Source organism: Amphibalanus amphitrite, unplaced genomic scaffold (assembly GCF_019059575.1).
Source record: "Amphibalanus amphitrite isolate SeventyFive unplaced genomic scaffold, NRLGWU_Aamphi_draft 001097F_arrow, whole genome shotgun sequence".
Classification (NCBI taxonomy): domain Eukaryota; kingdom Metazoa; phylum Arthropoda; class Thecostraca; order Balanomorpha; family Balanidae; genus Amphibalanus; species Amphibalanus amphitrite.
The window spans coordinates 9,481-28,082 of record NW_024882591.1 but is presented as its reverse complement, the minus strand read 5'-3'; the positions used below and the strand labels follow the sequence as shown (position 1 = coordinate 28,082).

The window sequence follows — 18,602 nt, the reverse complement described above, 5'->3', positions numbered from 1 at the left end:
CACGATTAAATATGATGTTATTTTGCGTGTCTAAAAAGCCCGGGGAATATCATCATGAAGGAGCATGAAGGAGCCTGCCAGTCTATTTGAAACCCTGCTTTGACTTGGGTTCGCTGTCACTTTCCCTAACATCTAACCCGCCTCGCCCTTTCCCCAGATCGCCATGATCAGCCCGAGTCTGAACTCGTGTGAGCACAGTCTCAACACGCTGCGCTACGCCGACCGTGTGAAGGAGCTGGGTGCCGCCGACCCGATGGACATGAAGCCGGAGTCGGACCGGGCGGGACAGGCCAGCCCCTCCCCGGAGCCCGACGAGGAGCGCATGGGAGTCGAGGGCAACGAGGACGACCTGGCCCAGCTCCGCTCGCTCAACGTGAGTGTCGCGTGCAGTCAGTTGTCTGGTGCCGTCTACCAGATTTTTATCGTCACAACATAACTTTTCTGCCCATGACCGCTGAATGACGCGTGTGCCATCCGCCCTCTAGAGTCCGCTGCGCGCCGCGCGCTGACTCTCTCTCCACCCCTTCCACAGGAGGGCGAGCTGTCCGCCGACCTGTACAACTTCCACGAGGCCGTCTCTCACGTCCAGGAGATGGAGGAACAGGTGCTGGACATGCACAAGGCGCTGATCGACGCCTCCATGCGCTGGCAGCAGATGGACATATCGCTGCTCAACATGACCAACGAGGTCGACTACGATGTGGACGGTGAGTGAGGCGGCGCCACGGGAGTGGTGGGTCCGGGTGTGTGTGGGGTGGGGAGGGAAGGGGCGGTTGGAACGGTTCGTGAAGAGTCTGGTAAATTTCATTTTTGTAGGAGGTGCTGGTTGTTGCAGGTTTTGCGTCCCAAGTCTGACACTGGATGAATGGGGCGAGTAAAGGATTATACGAATAGGTGATGTCAGGTATCCCATTTATTTGATTATACTATACCCTCTCCATCTCCCTTTAAATCGTTAATTCAAACGTCAGTGTTCTGAGTCGCTGGATCTCCCTCCGAAATTAGCTGTACTTTCTTTACCTGACTGATGGCTACCTGGCCTCCCGTGCCCCACTGACCGCCCCTCCCCCCACAGCGTACGTGCAGCAGCTGGGTGACCTGCTGGAGGAGAAGCTGGACACGCTGAGTCGGTTCCGTGAGCGGCTGTCCGTCTACCGCTCTCAGCTAGCAGAGGAGGAGCTGATCTCACGCAACATAAAGCCCACGCAGCGCCGGTAGGCGGCTCGCGCGCGACTCGTGGGGAACATTCCGCACCCGCCCGACGGCCGGGAGGTCACGGCCGACGGCCGAGCACTCAAACCGGCACACTCGTCAGGCACTCACAGCACTCTGAGCTACAGAGGCGCTCCCGAGGCGCCCGGGACGGCGTGAAGTGACCGCCTCCGTCAGAGCGGCGGCAGCGAGCTCGGCGTGCGTGTGAGCTGAGCTTTACGCGGACGGCGAGTGGCTGAGAGGCAGGGGCCGGGACAGCGCGCGGTACCGGCGGCGACCAAAGCGTCTGCGAGACGCAGTGATCTGGTGTTGAGGGAGGCTCTATGAGTGTCCAGTGAACGTACGGTGACGAGCGGTGGTCGACTGCAGTGAATGCCCGGTGACTGTACGCTGAACCGGGGGTGATCTGAAGTGATGTTCGGTGACTGTGCGGTGAACGGAGCGTCTCCGGTGAGCCCGGCGGAGGTGTGTGGGGATCGGTGCCGGTCCCCAGCGCCCCGGCGGCGCTAGTATGTGGCGGTGCTCCGGGCCGGTCACCGTCGCTCCGCCGGCCCGGCGCACCGCCGCCGCCGCGCCTGCCGGCTTCTGCTGACACGGAGTCGGCGGGATACCTAGCTGCACGGGCACACTGGCCACGAGAGCGCCCTCGGAGTGAACGAGATCGAGCGAATAGTGAGTGAGACCGAGTGAGAGTGAGAGTTGAGTGATAGTGAGTGTGGCAGTTGTTTTTGAGTGTTAGTGAGTGTGTTGGCTGTTTGGTTACGAAGTGAGAGCGCGAGAGTCGGCGGGAGGCCGGCAGGGTCGGGAGAGTGACCCGCCATTGGGTCGGGTGGCCCGCAGGCCCCGGTTATGTTGTCTTACAGTTGTGCGTGTGCGCCTATTTAATATCTTCTTCTTCACCGTGACCGCTGGCGTTCCACTAGGAAAATTTTAACTGCGTTTTACGTGATAGCCTATGTAAGTAATAAAGTTAAATATATTAACGTCGGCGTCGGTTTTCACAATGTACACAGCGGGCGACACGGTACGGCTAATGTCTGTTGAAACTAAGCATTACGCAACCGAATGGTAACCTAGCACATGCAACAGACGACCATCGTATGCGCTACAAGCTAAAGCACGAAGGTACATTGATTGGCCCATCCATGCACCGAATCTCTGCAATGATTCGGGTTTCGGCTCAGGCTCACATTAAGACCATAGCTGTAAGTATACTCTATTACCCTATGCAGCACGACATGAACTGTACGCAGCGCCTCGTATGATTCATTTCTCGCCGTGTGAACCGTGATGAATATTTACACGTCCGATTGATCGTTGATCCCTTATCTTCCGAATTACGCACGACCACTCGACACGTCGATGACTAACCCCGACACATTCTCGGCATCCATTCACACCAAACCACACATCGGCTCCCTCGTAGCGAATTGTCGCGCTCTGGAATCACAGATTTCACCCATGTACGAGTATGTACTTTTCACTCTTAAACATACTCTGATCTTCCTAGCTTTCTTGCGTTTTTCGTCTTGCATAACGCCTCCCACTGTTTGTAAGGGCTGGCGGTAAAGCACACTTCTCCGGCAAGGCTTGAGTCACGTTACTGCACCGGCCGCTACCGCTCCATCGTCCTCCAGGACCCACTCTCCTCCCGTCCCTCCCCTCCCCCGCAGTCATGGTATGCGCGCGCGGCGCGCGCGCGACCCGCTGCGTCTCTGTCTGACCAGCAGGGCCGTCAGCAGCGCCAGCAGCACGGCCAACAGCGTGGTCACAGCCGCCACCATGAGCGGTACGAGCGGCGTGCGCTCGTCGGGCACCGCCAGGAAGCTCAGCGCCTCCTGGCCCGAGGTCAGCCCGCAGTCCAGCTGCACGATGATGGTGTTGTCCTGCGGCAGCGCCGGGTTGCGCTGGCAGCGCAGGCGCCGGATGTGCGCCAGCTCGTTCCAGACCAGCCGCTGGTAGAGCCAGGCGGGTGCAGAGGCCCAGGCCAGCCAGCCGGTCCAGGCGGAGAGCTCGTGCGGGTGCACGCTCCAGCCGGCGACCAGGAGCAGCGGCAGTAGCGCGGCGGCCAGCCAGCCGGCCGACAGGTGTCGGGACGAGCTCAGGTAGGCGGCCACTATCGCCAGCAGACGGACACACTGCAGGTAGAGCAGCATGTAGCCTGCCAGAGAGGACAGAGGGCGGTCAGGAGTGTGTAGAGCATAGTACGGTACACGCCAGAGCCTAGAGGCAATTCTTTACATAATTGTCATTACTTTGAGCTCACGAATGACCGACATCAAGACTATGCTCTTGAGATGAGCAGCACAATTACCGGTCCGAGCTCCTGCGCCCAGCCGCGCCGCGCCGCGCGGTGCTGCCCCCTACACCCGGTCCCGGTGCAGCCACTCACCGGCGTACACGTAGAACGTGGAGGCGGTGTCACTGGGCTGGGAGCCGGCCATTCGGTGCGCCGGTGCCACCAGCATGATGCACTCGAGCGCCGAGCCCGGCAACCCGAAAAATATCTGACGGGGCAGAGGAAACACGTTAGAATGTAACCAACAGATATATTTTCACGTGGATTTGATTAAATACGAATTACCTGTCTGTGGCGCGCTGTCCCATTCTGTCCCAAGCTGTCCACAGCCCCTCCTGTCCCCGTCCCTTCGCTGTCCCCTCCTCCCCTCTCCCTCCCCTCTTACCTGACTGACGGTGTGGCAGGCCCTGGAGTAGAGCCGGTCGTCAATGTCCTCCCCGCCCTCCCCCTCCTCCCTTCCCCTACCCTTCTGACCTGACTGACGGTGTGACACGCCCTGGAGTAGAGCCGGTCGTCAATGTCCCGGCTGACCACGTCCTTCTCCCTCCAGATGTCCGACACGGTCAGTAGCAGGCTCGGCCAGGCGGCCAGAGACAGCATGGCGTAGTGGAACCCGGTCCGGTCCGGCACCGTCTCCTGGGAGAGAGCGGGGGAGCGGGGAGAGTGAGATAGGGTAGAGGAGGGTGATGTCTCGAGTGTTTTAGCAGGGCCGCTACGTTCCTCGTATTTGATAAGGCAGCCACAGGTAGAAGACGTTTTGAGTGAAGACCGTCATTGCCATCAACGCACGTCCGTGTGAATGAATGCATGAATGAATGAATGAGTGGAGTAAGAAATGACGAATGAATGGATGAATAAAAGTTGCACCAACTTTTAATATAAAATGTCATCGAATACCTTATAGTAGCATGCGTCCCCACCAACATTGTAGAAGTTCATCCACTCTGCCGTCCAAAGGCAAAAACGCATATGTCAGGTCATGACCTGACCCGACATATGCGGTTTTGCCTTTGGACGGCAGCACTGAGCCTCACCTGGTCCCGGTCCTCCCCCCGTATGTCGTAAAACACGGTGCCCACTATGAGAGACATGATGCAGGCAGCCATCAGCCGCACCGCCCAGCCCATCACGTTGTACGGAAACTTGTACACGGTCGCTTGCCTGTCGGGAAAACGGACGAGTTACTATACATTAGATAACCAGCCGTGAAGTGAGTGGTAAGCGTTAGTTTTTTCGATGCCTGTCAACGAAGAATGTTGAGTAGAGCGGGATAGTTGGTTCAGAAGTTGTAGGATTACATAAATAAGTGAGCTAACCTGAAATCTCTCCTGATTTGTGACTCGAGGCGGCAATAGGTACTAACTTGTACCTGAGACCCAATACATGATACCGCCGGTCCGTCTACCCTGTACTCACACGGCCAGCGCCATAAGCTGGGCGCAGCAGCCGGCCCTGCGGACCCGTGGCGGCAGCAGGCCGGCCGGGCCGGGCATCTCCAGCGTCTCCTGGCGGCGCTGGAACGCCTCCGAGAGTTCCGAGACGCGCTGGGAGGACTCCAGGTGCGCCTCCGGGGACAGCTCGTCCAGCGTCACCAGGTCCACTGCGGCACGGTGGGGAGGTCAGAGGAAAATGAATGAATGAATGAATGAATGAATGAATGAATGAATGAATGAATGAATGAATGAATGAATGAATGAATGAATGAATGAATGAATGAATGAATGAATGAATGAATGAATGAGAAATCAAGTGCGAGTAAGCTGTCACGGAGGGCGAGCTGCATTGCAGATATGGAGATGAGAGTGTTAGATTTCTTTTAGCTATTGCAAACGGCTATCAAGGTGTATGTAACCAAATACATCAATATGGCCAGCAGACACTCGAGTACACACTCACGGTAGTAATCGGACGGGTTCTTATATGACGGACACTCGTAGTCGATGAAGGTGAAGTAGGGCAGCATCTGCTTGGCCTTGCCGCTGAACACCAGCCTCCGATCGGCCAGCAGCAGCACACGGCCCAGCATGTTGAATATCTCATAGGTGGGCGGCTGCAGGGTCAGCATCACGATCCGGCCTCGGGCGGCCCACTGGCGCAGGTACTCGATCATAAAGAAGGTGTCGAAGATGTCCATGTGCCGGGTGGGCTGGTCGAGCAGAACCAGGTCCGTCTCTAGACACAGGTGACAGGCCACGTTCAGTCGACACAGCTCCGACTCGGTCAGGTCACAGACTGAGGTGTGCTTCACCTGGCCCAGACCAAGGTCCTCTATTAGAGCGTTTATCTGCCGGGGAGACAGGGGGAACAGACGGTCAGGTCACAGACAGACGTGTGCTTTAACTGGCCCAGGCTGAGGTCCTCGATTAGGGCGTTTATCTGCCGGGGAGAGACGGATAAGAGGAAGTCACGGCAAGCGCTCAGTAAAGAATTAGTTAACAGTTCACAAATGGCCAGAAAACAGAAAACGGTACCTAAATAAACGTTCAGCAAATAGTCAGAAGACGATTTTTAAACAATCACATAACGGTGTCAGAAATAGTGAGTAGAGGCTAGTAAACGTTGAACTAAGGTGACTGTTGTTTAACAGTGAGTCAACAAATGTTTAGTTAATGGCCCGGATAAACGGTCACTGGTCGATGGCGATCAGTAAACGGTTGGTGGACGATTAGTAAGAAACGGTTAGTAAGAAACTTTCAGTAGACAATCAGAAGACGGTCAGTTAACGATAGCCTACCTTGCAAACGGTCAGTTAACTACTAATGGACAGTCATTTGATTACTAAAAGACAAGTCAGTTGACGATAAGTAAATGTTTACTGAACGATTAGTAGACGATCAATAGTCAATAAACGGTCATTCATTAGACAGTCACCTAACGAGTAACAGTTTCGAAGACGGTCAGTCAGTACCTACTCTTGTTTGTCACTTGGGGCTTATAGGGCGCGCCGACTACAAGAACATTCTGCGAGTCAGTACTCAGTATACGATCATCATTTGGTGAAAAAGCCATCAGTCAGCAGCAGTCAGTAAACGTTCAGTGGACGGTCGCCGGTCAGTCGATTTGTGTGACGGACAGTATAAGCGGACAGACAACATTCAGCAAATGGCTAACAAAAGATGATACTCCCCCCGCTCACCTTATTTTTGGTGTTGAAGCAGCGCGCCACGTGGCCCGGCTCCTGGAGGAAGGCGTGGAAGAGCAGCGTCTGACGGACGGACATGTGGCCGCTGAACGTGCCGTCCCGCTGGACGTAGGTCAGCCGCTCGGCCAGCCGCGCCGGCAGCACGGTGGTTCCGTTCAGTGCCAGCTGGCCGCTGATCCTCAGCTGGCCCCGGCTGCTGCAGTCGCCCAGAACATCCAGCAGCGCCGTGCCCTCGGCCTCTGCACGGAGAGAGGGGCGGGGTAACGGTCAGCCCTCACACCTTGTCCAGAGACAGGTCGACGGGAGGGTCAGGGATCAGCCCTTGCCCTCCTAAGAGCGGGAAACGGAATACGTGGGTGAGATGCAGCGAGTAAATTTGGTAGCTCTCTCTCTCTCTCTCTGTCTCTCTCTCTCTCTCTCTCTCTCTCTCTCTCTCTCTCTCTCTCTCTCTCTCTCTCTCTCTCTCTCTCTCTCTCTCTCTCTCTCTCTCTCTCTCTCTCTCTCTCTCTCTCTCTCTCTCTCTCTCTCTCTCTCTCTCTCTCTCTCTCTCTCTCTCTCTCTCTCTCTCTCTCTCTCTATCTCCCCCTCTCTCTTTCTCTCTCTCTCACGCCTCTCTCCCCACCCTCCAGCTCTCACCTGAGGTCGCCATGATTCCGACCAGCTCGCCGCCACGCGCCTCGAAGGTCACGTCGTCGAGCATGCGTCTCCAGCCGCCGGGCCGGGCCACCCTGCGCTCGCAGCCGAGCTGGCGCACCTGCAGTTGCGGCCGGTTGCCCTCCAGCTGCTGGTCGGGCGGGAACAGGCGGGTGTTCAGCATGGGCGGCTCGCGGTCGGGCGCGGCGCGGCCGGCGAACCCGGCGGGCCGCCCGCCGGCCGGCCGCCGCCGCTCCAGCCGCGCCACCAGCTCGCCGTGGCTGGCCAGGTCCTCGTCCGATTCGGGGGAGGCGTTCGACTCGGCCGACAGAAGGTCGGCCTCGCTGCTGGCGCGCGCACGGCTCGGTAACATCGAGTCGCCGAAGCGCCGCAGGCCGCGGCCGCCCTGCAGCCGCAGGTCGGGCTGGGAGAGGGTCCGCCGCTGGCGGCGCCGGCGCCGCGCCGCCGGAGAGTCGTCCCCGCTGGAGTCGTACCCGGAGCTGCCGTCCGGCCGCGGCGGCGGGAACACGCGCGGCAGGCCGTTCTTGAGGTATTTGTACATGTCGGCACCCACCTGGGAGCGCGGACCCAGCGGGGTGCCCCGCAGCAGGGCGCTCTCGCGCAGCTGGAAGTTGCCGCCGGGAGGGATGGGCGACTTGTCGCTACTGCCCAGCGCCGAGTCGGCAAACTCCGAGTTCAGGTTCTGTCTGTACATCGACCATGGATGTGACTCGTCCGAGACGTTCAGATTACGGTGAGAACCACCAATGTTGCGGTGAGAGCCGTCAAGGTAGCGGTGTGAATCGCCGCGATTTCGGCGTGAGTAGCCAAGGTAGCGCTGCGATCCGCCAAGGTGTCGCTGAGGACCGCCCAGATTGCGTTGGGAGCTGTAGAGCGCCTGCCATTGCCGGGAAGCCGGGTACTGTCGACCCATAGCGTTCAGCTCCCAGGCGTCCGGGCCATCCGATCTGTGGAAAAAAAACGGTTACAAGCTAATTCGGGTCCGGGGTCTCGGGAGTGTAACGACTTTTGTGTTACCTACACACCCAGCAGCATTGCTCCGTTTTCATTGCGGCTCTATGAGCAAACAGAACATAACCGATCTCGCAATTGTTCCAGAAACCACATGTCTCCTGTCTCTTCTCCACACTGCCTGCTCGAAGTTCTCCCATCTCTCCCGCAGTCTGTCTCACTTTCCCAGCCCAATAACGGACTTTTCACACACTGAAAACAATTTAACCCAAGGCTGGCGAGTAAACCGGTGTTTTACGGGTACTCCTATCCGCAACCATTTTTAACCACCCTCCCAGGAGTAGTGCTAGGTCCCATTGCAGTGTAGTCGTCCCTGCTCTCAGCGGACTTGTTCGCTGACAGCGGTTATATCCGCTCAGAGCAAGTACGACTACACCGCAATGGGACCTTACTGTACTCCTGGGAGGGTGGTTAAAAATGGTTGCGGATAGGGGTACCCGCAAAACACCGGTTTACTCGCGGGCCTTGGGTTAAATTGTTTTCAGTGCACCCGTCTGCCACCGCAGGCAGTGGCCCGAACGAATCCCGTGTCCAGCACAGACTTCACACCTCGGTAGGGACAGACTCGCCGAAACAGCACCAGTGGAGCTGCGAGATTCGGCCGTCATGTGAGATTTCTCCGCACCATCAGTTCGAGACTTTCAGTTCGAACTCTCAGTTCCCACAGAGGTTTGCGGACCGAGGCAGCGGCGGTGGGCTCGGTCGTGCGAGGAGCACCGGCGCTCAGAAGCCGATCGCTGGCGGGGCTTTCTAACTGCGGGTTGCATCAGATTTAGAGGTTAACGTGGAGGTCGCGGAGGTCACCGCGTCGACCCGACCGCGGCCGGTGTGGAAGACCGCGATATAGACCGCGCATCATGTCAGGATGTGAAATCGCTCCCAGTGAGCTGCTGTTCAAGGCGAGGCGTAGATGTTGAGCTTCAATGCGTGCTTTCAAAGATAAATAAGACACAAACGACAACGCTGCTCGATTGCAACTCAGCTGTGGATATTTGCACATTCAAAACAAACCGTGACCTATATCTATCGCTGAAAATAGCCGCTAGCGCCCGTACCTTATGCCTTCCTCCCACCACGTATCTTATTTATAACAATCTGCCGTGGCCACAGACCATGAAACGGATAACACCGCCCGCCAGCATTCCGTCACGGATGGCTTCACACATAACGGCGCCGGCCCACTGCCGTCTCCTCCTGCGGCGCTGCCACCAGCCAGATCATCGCCGCCGATTACCGGCGGCGGCTCGGCTGACCCGCGGGGCCCGGCCTGCCCCGCGGCCATCCCAGTGACGTCACGCAGCGCGTGCCGTGACGTCACGCTCGTCTGCTAGCGGGCCGTCACGGTCGGCCGGGAGTGGCGTGGTGTGCGGCGCGGCGCGGCCGGTGGGGTACGGGTACGGTGCGTCCCGGCCCAGGCCGTGACTGAGACCGGCGGCCGACCAGAGTCACTGAGCTGGGAGAGGATGGGGATAGAGATGGGAGCGTTGAGGAACTTTGACAGGAATCTGAAGGTCCATTTGTAAACGCTATACGGACAGGAAGCCGTTCCGCCATTCGACCCTGCTGATGGTATTGGAGCCTTCTCGGGATGTGTAGGAAGCGTCTGCGAAAATAACCTCAGCAATGGAAGCATAAATCGTCAGGCAATATTTCAGTAACACAGCTTGAGTGCTTATCTGGCCATGCGCAGTCTGGATACCTATTCTATTTCTGTCACTTTTGTTCTTTGCTGAAAGTTCCTGATCGAAATTACAGACCTTCATTAATGCCTTTTTTGCATGGATCTTTTCTCGTCCCTCGGTTGAAAATGCCTAAAATGATTGACCGGCATCTGGAGTAGCCTTTCCATATTAGCTTAGCCTTGTCGTTCCTCCCTAACTTTGTCACGGGTCACTGCACGTCAACACGACGCGTTCACAACCACAGCCTCGGTCACAATGCACCGAGCTGAGTCCGTTCCAGCAGACCTGTCGGCTGGCCGGCGAACAAGTGATAGGATACGTGGTCGGGTCACTCAAAATGACGTGGAAGAGACACACGCTAAGTTCAGCAGAAGAGGTCCATGGTGGGTACGGGTAAGAGGCGACTTGGTTTTAAATGCAAAGGGATAACCGGCGACAGGACAAGTGTCAGGGCCAGAACTGCTACTTTGCAGAGGCGTGCATGCATTATACATTCACCCAGATCACAATAGGGATTATGTAGGCGGTTGCTAAGTACGGTCAACCACCTTATGTATTTGCAATGATGACTAGATATCCTTTGCATGCATATGCCGCTATGACACAGGGGAGTCGCACCGAGAAATCGGATAAGACATCTGATCCAACAGCACAAATATAAGTTGTATGCAAGCACTCCAAGACCGTAACAACCTTGGCAATCGTCTTAAAAAATGGCGACGTATGTACATTGGTAGCATCGCAAGTGCTAGCCACCCGTATCGCAGGCAGCAAGAGACACCTCTCAAATTGCCCCGGATTCAATTGGGCTCGTCAGGCTCTCGCCGTTTCGCCGCCACATTAGCCGCGACGCGTGAGGAAAGCGACACCCATGGAGGTCCGTTCGGCCAGCCGTCGCCGCTGTCTCCACCGTCTGCGGCGGTCCCATTCACCGGCAGGGCGGCCCAGTCATCGTCCAGTTTCTCCGGGCAGCAGCCGCCTGCCGCGCGGCGGGATGCTGTACCGCAGGACACCGAGCCGCCGCCCGAGACGGGAGACTGCGGTAGGGAGTAGGGCACTAACACCGGAGACTCCAATGCCGGAGGAACTAACGTTCTGACAAGGCGGGGTACAAATCTGCGGGGTAGGTACTTACATACTGGATGATTGGGTAGGTGTTGTTATATTTAAAACAACGAAAAAAGTTCAAACAGAGGTGCTGCGATGGTGGTTCTAAGCATTTATCAACGCATCTCAAAACAATATGAAGCTATGCACTATTCATCATTGAACTAGACCGGCAGCTCGAGCCAACACCTGATACACCTATACATTGTGAAAAAAACACCAAACGACACACCTGAATTCTATTCAGCTAGCTTATACTTCCAGCATATCAGTATGAGGTCAATCCAATAGACTGATGAACAGAGCCTCATGAAAAAACAACAGGTTGCCTAGGTTATTGTCGGGATGGCCGACACCCCGTGTTTATGTATTTGTCATTCATTTCCGCGGGAGAGGGTGGAAATTGTTTTCCCGTGAATGGCCTACTGACAGTTTTAAATACGCGTCCCTCCCACCAGGGGAACGGAACATGAGCAGTTCCGGTTTCAGAACAGGTTAGTTCCGCTATCGAATAGTGAAACTCAAGAACTATTGACTAATAGCACAGGCTGGAAGTCCTGAATGTCCGCCATTAAATACACCTTAAGCTATTTAAGACTGCTTCAAAAGAGTGAAACTATGCAGACGATGGCTGCCATCTGACTCGTTTCCGGCCGCTGCGGTGGCTGATATGGGCTCCCTGGTTTGACGGTTGACCCAGGGTGAAAATGCAGCTCTGTTAGATCCATGGCGAAATACAGCGATCTGAAGACCATATGCCACCATGAAATGTCTGCCCAAGTGTACCACAGCATGCTCTTTTACAAAATGACTAAGATCGTCGATTGTTTGTTTGGTGTCTTCGCTTGGCTATTAATGGCTGTTTTCACGACGACCATCTGGTACACATTTGGTGCAGGCTAGGTGCAGATTTGGTGCAGATTTGGTCAAATTAGGTTCAGTGTGCTTCTTCAGTTATCAGTTCGGGCTGCAGAGATGCTTACCTATATGCCTCGTTTTTTCAAATTATCACACGTCATTTTCGATTAAAACACTGAAATAAAGTCATGACACGAATATGTTTATTGTACAGAAGATTTCGTGCAGATTTGGTCAAATTAGGTGCACTCGCCTGATAGCCCGTCGTGAAAACGGTTAATATCATTGCTGCCTTCACTGGGGATCGTTCAGGTCCACTTCTCTGCACTCTTGCCTCTGATAACAAGCTGTTTGGTGAATTATAGCCACCCACTCCAACATTTCAAATCGGGCGGCGCGTGAAGATGTTTGCGGTCATGCATTGCTGTTATGAGGCCGTTATAATCGCTTAACTGTCTTGGCATAGACCAATTATCGGCCTTATCATACTGCATGAGCGTGGTCTATGGCAGTGATTGTGATGCTCATAATTCATAACCATGCAAAATTACCGCTATTTTAGCGCATATTTCTGATGATTTCACAGGCTTCAAGAGTCTCTTGTGACGACAAGTATGTAGGAAGTCCACCTTTCAAGTCAGAGAAAATCTCACTCATGTCTACCGGTTCAGGCAACAGGTAATCCATACTTAATACAAGCCAACTCGGGGAGCGTTTTATCTTCCCAGGCTTCCTCCTAGATTCTCGCCACTTGCTCACTAGCTTCTCCAGCATTGAACTCAGGCACCCTACAATCTGCATGATGTAGCTGGTCTGTCTGCAACCACCTGACGCATCCTAAGAGCTCTCCAGTTCAATCTGTCCAGCAGACAAACCATAATATACTTACTGAACCGTTAAACGTCGCTGCGTCTATCATCTCCGTCCGACAAACACATTTTATGTGTTTGCTGAATGGAGCTAAGCTAGCCACTGTTACAGACGCCACTTTGGGTCAGGAATGGGCTTACGTCCGGTACATTCTAAGCACTTTCCACCAGGCGGCAGACTGACCATCAGTTCTCTCCTGCACCAGTGAGCATCTGTCCACAGCCACCCAGCACTCTCCAATCTCCAGTCTCAGTCCGACCAGCAGAGAGACCGTCGCTGCTCCGTGTACCGGGGAGCGTCTGCCAGCAGTCAGCCGGCGCGTCCGTCCACTCACGGTCCACGCTCTCCCCACCATCTGTGACGGCGGTCGGTCTCACCGGCCCGAGACGGGTTCTCACGTGTGTCTGAGAGCAGCGGACAGCGGCGGGAACAGTTAGCGGCCACGGGGAACGGCAGAGGCCGGGATGGGAGATCTGCAGAGGGAGCGCGAGCGGCCAGCGAGAAGGGCGGCACAGTGAGAAGAGGAAGGCAAGCGCAACAAGTCAGAATACAAACTCGCCGCAGTTCAATATACAGCAGGCCAGCGTAACAGGCTATATCGGCCGACTAACGCGCCCAGGGAGTAGCGATAGACAAGCGTAGAAGCGGGAGCGCTAGGCTAGCAAAATGAAACACCAACGGGTGTCAGATGCTGCGACCATCGCTAGCAAAAGGAATCAGTCTCTTTCATTTAGAAATAAGAAACGGAGATGCACACACCAATGAACCAGCAATCGCCCAGCAATATGACTGAAGACCAGTCACAGCAGCCAGTAACATAACTAGAGACCACATACAGCAGCCCGCGGGCTCGGTGGAGCACCTGGCGGCCCAGAGATTGATGACCACTGGTGTTCACCGTTCAGCAGGAGGCCAGGTGGCCGTTATGACAGCACGGACGGATACACCACGGCTGAGAGTAGCTTGGAACGACACAGAGCGATGTTTAAATTCCACGAGCGATGAGCATTCATTAGCAGGGATAACGCTTTGCCATCTGCTTGTTGACTCATCAGAGGACCACTTTCATGCTATCCATGTAGTAGGAGCGGATCTACCTTTAGCAGCAAGTGCTCCCTGTGCTCTATGCATGACTTGCGTTGGCCCTGGCGTAAGCAGGAAACAAGCACAGTCCCTCCATCGCAATGTGGAGTGTCACTACGGGATGAAATGGCAGACGACACAATAGGCGCGACACTTCAGTCATGTCCTTGAGCTTGTTGGAAGGTAATTTGAAGTGCATAGCATAACATTGGTGCTAGTTGCCACTGGTAATGACAATAGCGTCATTCAGACAGGGTTGGACTGAGGTTCAGATGTTTTACGGCCATTGGTTTCGTGGCATAGAAAAGGCTGAATTCTTTTACAAAATGATACTGAAATCGCGTTCGATGGATGTTTGTGTAAAGTCCCCGTCCAGAAGGACCATGACAAAGCCCATGTCGCCGGGGATCACAACAGGAAGACCTGCCGTCCGTCCGTCCCTTCGGACCGGAAGTCGGAGTCCATTGTTGAAGTCGAGAGCCACCGTGACTCGTCACACCGACTCAGAGTCAACGAGGCGTGACACAGAACACTGAACTTGTGACTTACATTCGGATTCTATCTGCGAACTGATTCGATCCATTGGTGTTTCGACCTATCTAATGTTCCGGTACACACAACCACATATACTGGTATAGGATCCAACTCGATTGTGAGCAAAGAGAGACGCTGACAATGACAGGGGTTCTCTTACTGGGCCTGGTCGTCAATGGAAATCATACCGACAGATAGGTAAGGAACGGAAGGACAGACAACTAAATAACATTACACGGCATGACAGCAATGACATACTTGTTATCGAATATGAGCGTAAAACGTGGCGATTTTTTATTACTGCAAAAGAGCAAAGTGCAGATAGGATGATTTGGATAGTGCTGAATGAGCGCAATCTGTCAAATCGACAGCCGATATCGTGCATCTGAAATGCACTCCCGCTGTCCACAAGAAATTTTAGGGAAGACACGACAGAGAACCACTAATCCACAGGATCCTTGTAATCCAGGCAGCATTGTGATGTAAAGATAGCTATCATTATCCATGAAAACTATACGATCTTTTTAGCTATCACCGTACCTGCTCCGTGTCCTCAGTCCTCCAAACATGCCTCCTGTCTCGCCCGGCCCGGCTCGCGCGCCGGTCCGTCCACACCGTCACAGCGTCACCGTCCGGCGCCGGGGCGTCACCGGCCGCACGCGTCACGCTGGCGGGCGTCACGGCGTCACACTGGCTCGGCGCCGGCGCCGCCCCGCCGCCCGTCACAGCCGAGCGACCGCCGCCGCCGACGGTAGAGTCGCGCGCCGCCGCTGATTGGTCGGTAGAGCGGTAGAGCCGGCGCAGGTCGGTCATCCACCCGCGTCGGTCCGTGCCGGGCCCAGGACGGTACTGTGGTGATGAGCACCGCTGATGACTGTAGAGGACGGATTGTAGTACTACATGGCTCGGGAACGCCGTGTGGTGCAGCGCTGACAGCTCGGGCCTCGGGAGCAGACTGAGACGAGCGCTCTCAATAGAGTTAGTCGAAATGCTGCGGGCAGCCTTCACCTATCTGAGGTTGTATGCCTCACCAGTCACCGAATCCCTTTTTTTGCTTTCTGGTCCTCCTCCCTCCCTCCCCCTCTCTCTCTCTCCCTCCGTCCCTCTCTCTCACTCTCTCCGCCACTCCCTTGCCTCCTTGTCTCCCATCCTCTTCCTTCCCTCCCTTTTCTTTAACTCTGAACTCTCACGCTCCCTTTATTCCATTTGCACCAACGTAGGTACTTAGTCACTTTGTTCTTCGTAGCCAAACGTAAAATAGTGTTTACCTTTCTTTTTATTTATTGAATCACAAGCAATGATCACAGCACATTTCGTCAGAGTTAAAACACACCGGGGACAAAAAAGGCTTCCCTGGGAGATCAGCGCAGCCAACGCACACATCCATGAGGTGATACTCAGCACTGTAATCTCCAAAAGAACAACAATGCACCCAACACTCATGCGTATAAGGAACAAAACGAAATACGAATTAGAACACATCAATTGCTCACATCTATAGCTTACAAGACACATCACAGCACCACATTGCTACGAGTGACTGAGAGTATCACCACTGGCACATCAACCAGGTACAAGTTGATCCAACATGACAATCGATAAGTTCGTAATGATGGCGCAGAGATCACAAAACACCAAAGCCTCAGAACCGCAGGGAATGAAGAGCGACACTCACAGCGCACCAGGCGAGTAAAACGACTAAGAAAACTGAGCTACACCATTCTGACAAAAAAAAGTTCGTTACCACCGGCGCCGAGCAACTGAAATGACCACAGCTAGCAAAAACCTAGTCGGATAGTGTGACAAAGAGGTTCTAGCTGGCTTGGCACCACAATACGGCCAATGCGCACAAAACTATTAATCGTGACTGAAAAAGTGGCATTCATATCGAAGCACACACTATAAAAACGACTAAGCAAACGAGGCAACACCATTCTGACAATCACAAGCTCGTCACCACCGCTATAGTGAACTCACTCGCGTCTGTAGGAGTGGCGGTACGTCTCCCTGAGCAGCACCTCGTCCAGCAGGGTGTACCTGACCTTGGAGTCGGCGAAGCGCTGGTTGATGTCTCTCCGCAGCCACCGGGCGAAGCGTCTCCTCTTCCTCCTGACCCTCTGCTCGAGTTTCTTGTTGTAGACGTAGAGCATCCAGCGTCGGGCCCTCTCGTAGGCCTCTGCCGCCTCGTCGCCGTCCGTCTCCCAGGGCTCGGGCTGCTCCTCTTCAGAGGACGTCGACCACGACCAGCCGCTGCTGTCGCTGTCACGGTCGCTGTCACAGTCACTGCTGCTGTCACTGTCACTGCTACTGTCAGATCCCGAGGAGGATGCAGAGGATGATCCGCTGCTGCTGCTGTCAGAGTCGGAGTCAGACTCAGAAGATGACGGAGATGACGTCGTGCCAACAGCATCTTCTTCCCCGTCACCAGCGTCAGACAGAGGTGACAGCGGCGGCGGTGGCAGCTGGCAGGAGTCCTCAGTGTCCTCACGGAGGGGAGACAGCGGCGGCGGTGGCAGCTGGGAGGAGTCATCACTGTCCTCACGGAGAGGTGACAGCGGCGGCGGCGGCAGCTGGCACGAGTCCTCGCCGGTCCCGTTGCTGCTGTAGCCAGGGCTGTTCCCCCAACAGCGCAGGCTCTGAAAAGGAAAGAGAAGATTTGGTTAGTTCGGCAGGTTGTACATTACACTGCTAGATTCCAGCTCACAGAGAGTAAAACCGCCAGTTATAGGGGAAGATGGGAAAACACCGCCCTTTGGGGAACACCGCCCACCCCGATATCAGAAATATGAAAAGGTCTAGGGCGACACGCTGTCTTTTGGCAGCGTGACGTCAACAGAAGTGCAGGTATGGGCAGTGCAACGCATTGTTTTGGGTGATTTGCGAGAAATTCCGAATTTTACGTTTCGTGAATACGTTTTGTACTCTTTCTAGCATAATTAGCAGAATAAAAATTATCTTATTTGACAGACAATAGTCCTGAAGTGGCATTTTTTGCCATAATTAGGACTTATTCAAACGTTTCATGCTTCTGCTCGAGCGCCATTTTTGTCATGCTGCCATATTGAAGAATTTTGTAGAAAAATGCAGACCCTTGGGTAACACCGCCCACTTGAGCAATTTGGTATTTAATAGCACATTGTGATATCTGACCCAGGAGTGACGTATTTCATATAAAGAAAGAACGTTGTTGCTATGCTTTCTTTTTTACAAGATAATGATGAGAAAATGAAATTTTGGGGCTTAAAGTCGTCTAGTTTTATAAATGAGTTATAAGTATTATACCAGAGATATACCTAAAAAAATTGTTCACACTGCATTTTATGAATATACTGAAACAGCTCGAAACTTACGATAAGAAGAACAACTTAATAGTTCAGCAATCTGCAAATTTCGTTGCCTGCTGAGCTCGGGCGGTGTTACCCCGAAAAATGTAGACTTTTACCAAATGTGGAATAATGAAATTATGAACGAAATTACAAGAAAACAATTGCGTGATATGTACGTAAAATTAATGCGACAATCATATGAAAATGAGAGATAGACCATGTAGCCAAAAACTACGTGATTAGACCCTAAAAGGTTAAGGGGGTCGGTGTTCCCCCGTCTTCCCCTACATGCAGTTAACCTAGAAGTACAGATTTAAGTGCAACATGCCTAATGGATGTACTAACAAAACAAAATATAAAAAGCTGATAGTCAATGATGAGAGGTTTGTTACAGTTAGATAATAGCCGATGTGCCGGGGTTTACGGTTAAAAGCAACCCTGACAATCACACGCTCTTACCTTGAAGAAATCGTCGACGTCGAACTGCAACACATCAGTCAGGCTCGCCATCCTGCGTCTAAGATGCACCAACACCCAAATCTGAACGCTCACAAGACACTGAAGACGTCCTCACTCCTCGGCAGCACGGCCACAACTGGGGTACTGTGCCCCTCTGAACCCCCTTCCAGAGCGTTCTGTTTCGTCCTCGGGACATTTCCCACACTCCGAGTCTGGGAAACCGCTCCGGGGGTCCGAAATTTCGGGGATTTGGCTCGTTATAACCAGATATGTAACAGATCGAGGTAAGTCACATGCCTAAAATGTCAATCAAACCCTATCATTTGTACCCTCCAGGTAGCAATCGACCCGGGGGGCCGGTCTCC

General features: G+C 54.2%; 3 protein-coding genes across 7 annotated transcripts in view; 1 reads left to right on the top strand and 2 right to left on the bottom strand.

Annotated features, from left to right (window-relative positions):
- The window catches only part of LOC122370096 (kinesin-like protein KIF2A), a 34,849-nt gene extending 32,654 nt beyond the window's left edge, over positions 1-2,195 (top strand). For all 5 annotated transcript variants that reach the window (XM_043345361.1, XM_043345359.1, XM_043345363.1 and 2 more), the window contains 3 exons: positions 158-373; positions 533-707; positions 1,076-2,195. In XM_043345361.1, coding sequence (XP_043201296.1) covers positions 158-373; positions 533-707; positions 1,076-1,218 — 534 coding nt within the window. In that variant the 3' untranslated portion in view covers positions 1,219-2,195. The remainder of the gene's footprint in view (positions 1-157; positions 374-532; positions 708-1,075) is intronic.
- A 690-nt stretch (positions 2,196-2,885) lies between these two features.
- On the bottom strand, positions 2,886-15,130 carry LOC122370098 (ATP-binding cassette sub-family G member 8-like). Its single transcript, XM_043345365.1, has 9 exons — positions 14,993-15,130; positions 7,290-8,254; positions 6,648-6,892; positions 5,408-5,795; positions 4,928-5,111; positions 4,546-4,672; positions 3,986-4,147; positions 3,605-3,719; positions 2,886-3,373 (listed from the first exon to the last, which is right to left on the bottom strand). Exons 1-9 carry the CDS (start codon positions 15,019-15,021, stop codon positions 2,886-2,888), a joined length of 2,703 nt encoding a protein of 900 aa, XP_043201300.1. The 5' UTR covers positions 15,022-15,130.
- A 1,295-nt stretch (positions 15,131-16,425) lies between these two features.
- On the bottom strand, positions 16,426-18,288 carry LOC122370097 (clumping factor B-like). Its single transcript, XM_043345364.1, has 2 exons — positions 18,238-18,288; positions 16,426-17,088 (listed from the first exon to the last, which is right to left on the bottom strand). Exons 1-2 carry the CDS (start codon positions 18,286-18,288, stop codon positions 16,426-16,428), a joined length of 714 nt encoding a protein of 237 aa, XP_043201299.1.
- Positions 18,289-18,602: the final 314 nt, after the last annotated feature.

Coding starts and splice junctions, on each gene's coding strand:
- LOC122370097 (XM_043345364.1), bottom strand. CDS start 18,288: ATGGCGAGCCTGACTGATGTGTTGCAGTTCGACGTCGACGATTTCTTC. Junction 17,089..18,237: donor ACGTCGACGATTTCTTCAAG/GTAAGAGCGTGT, acceptor TTTCCTTTTCAG/AGCCTGCGCTGTTGGGGGAA.
- LOC122370098 (XM_043345365.1), bottom strand. CDS start 15,021: ATGTTTGGAGGACTGAGGACACGGAGCAG. Junction 6,893..7,289: donor CGGAATCATGGCGACCTCAG/GTGAGAGCTGGA, acceptor CTCTCCGTGCAG/AGGCCGAGGGCACGGCGCTG. Junction 3,720..3,985: donor CGTGTCACACCGTCAGTCAG/GTCAGAAGGGTA, acceptor CTGCCCCGTCAG/ATATTTTTCGGGTTGCCGGG.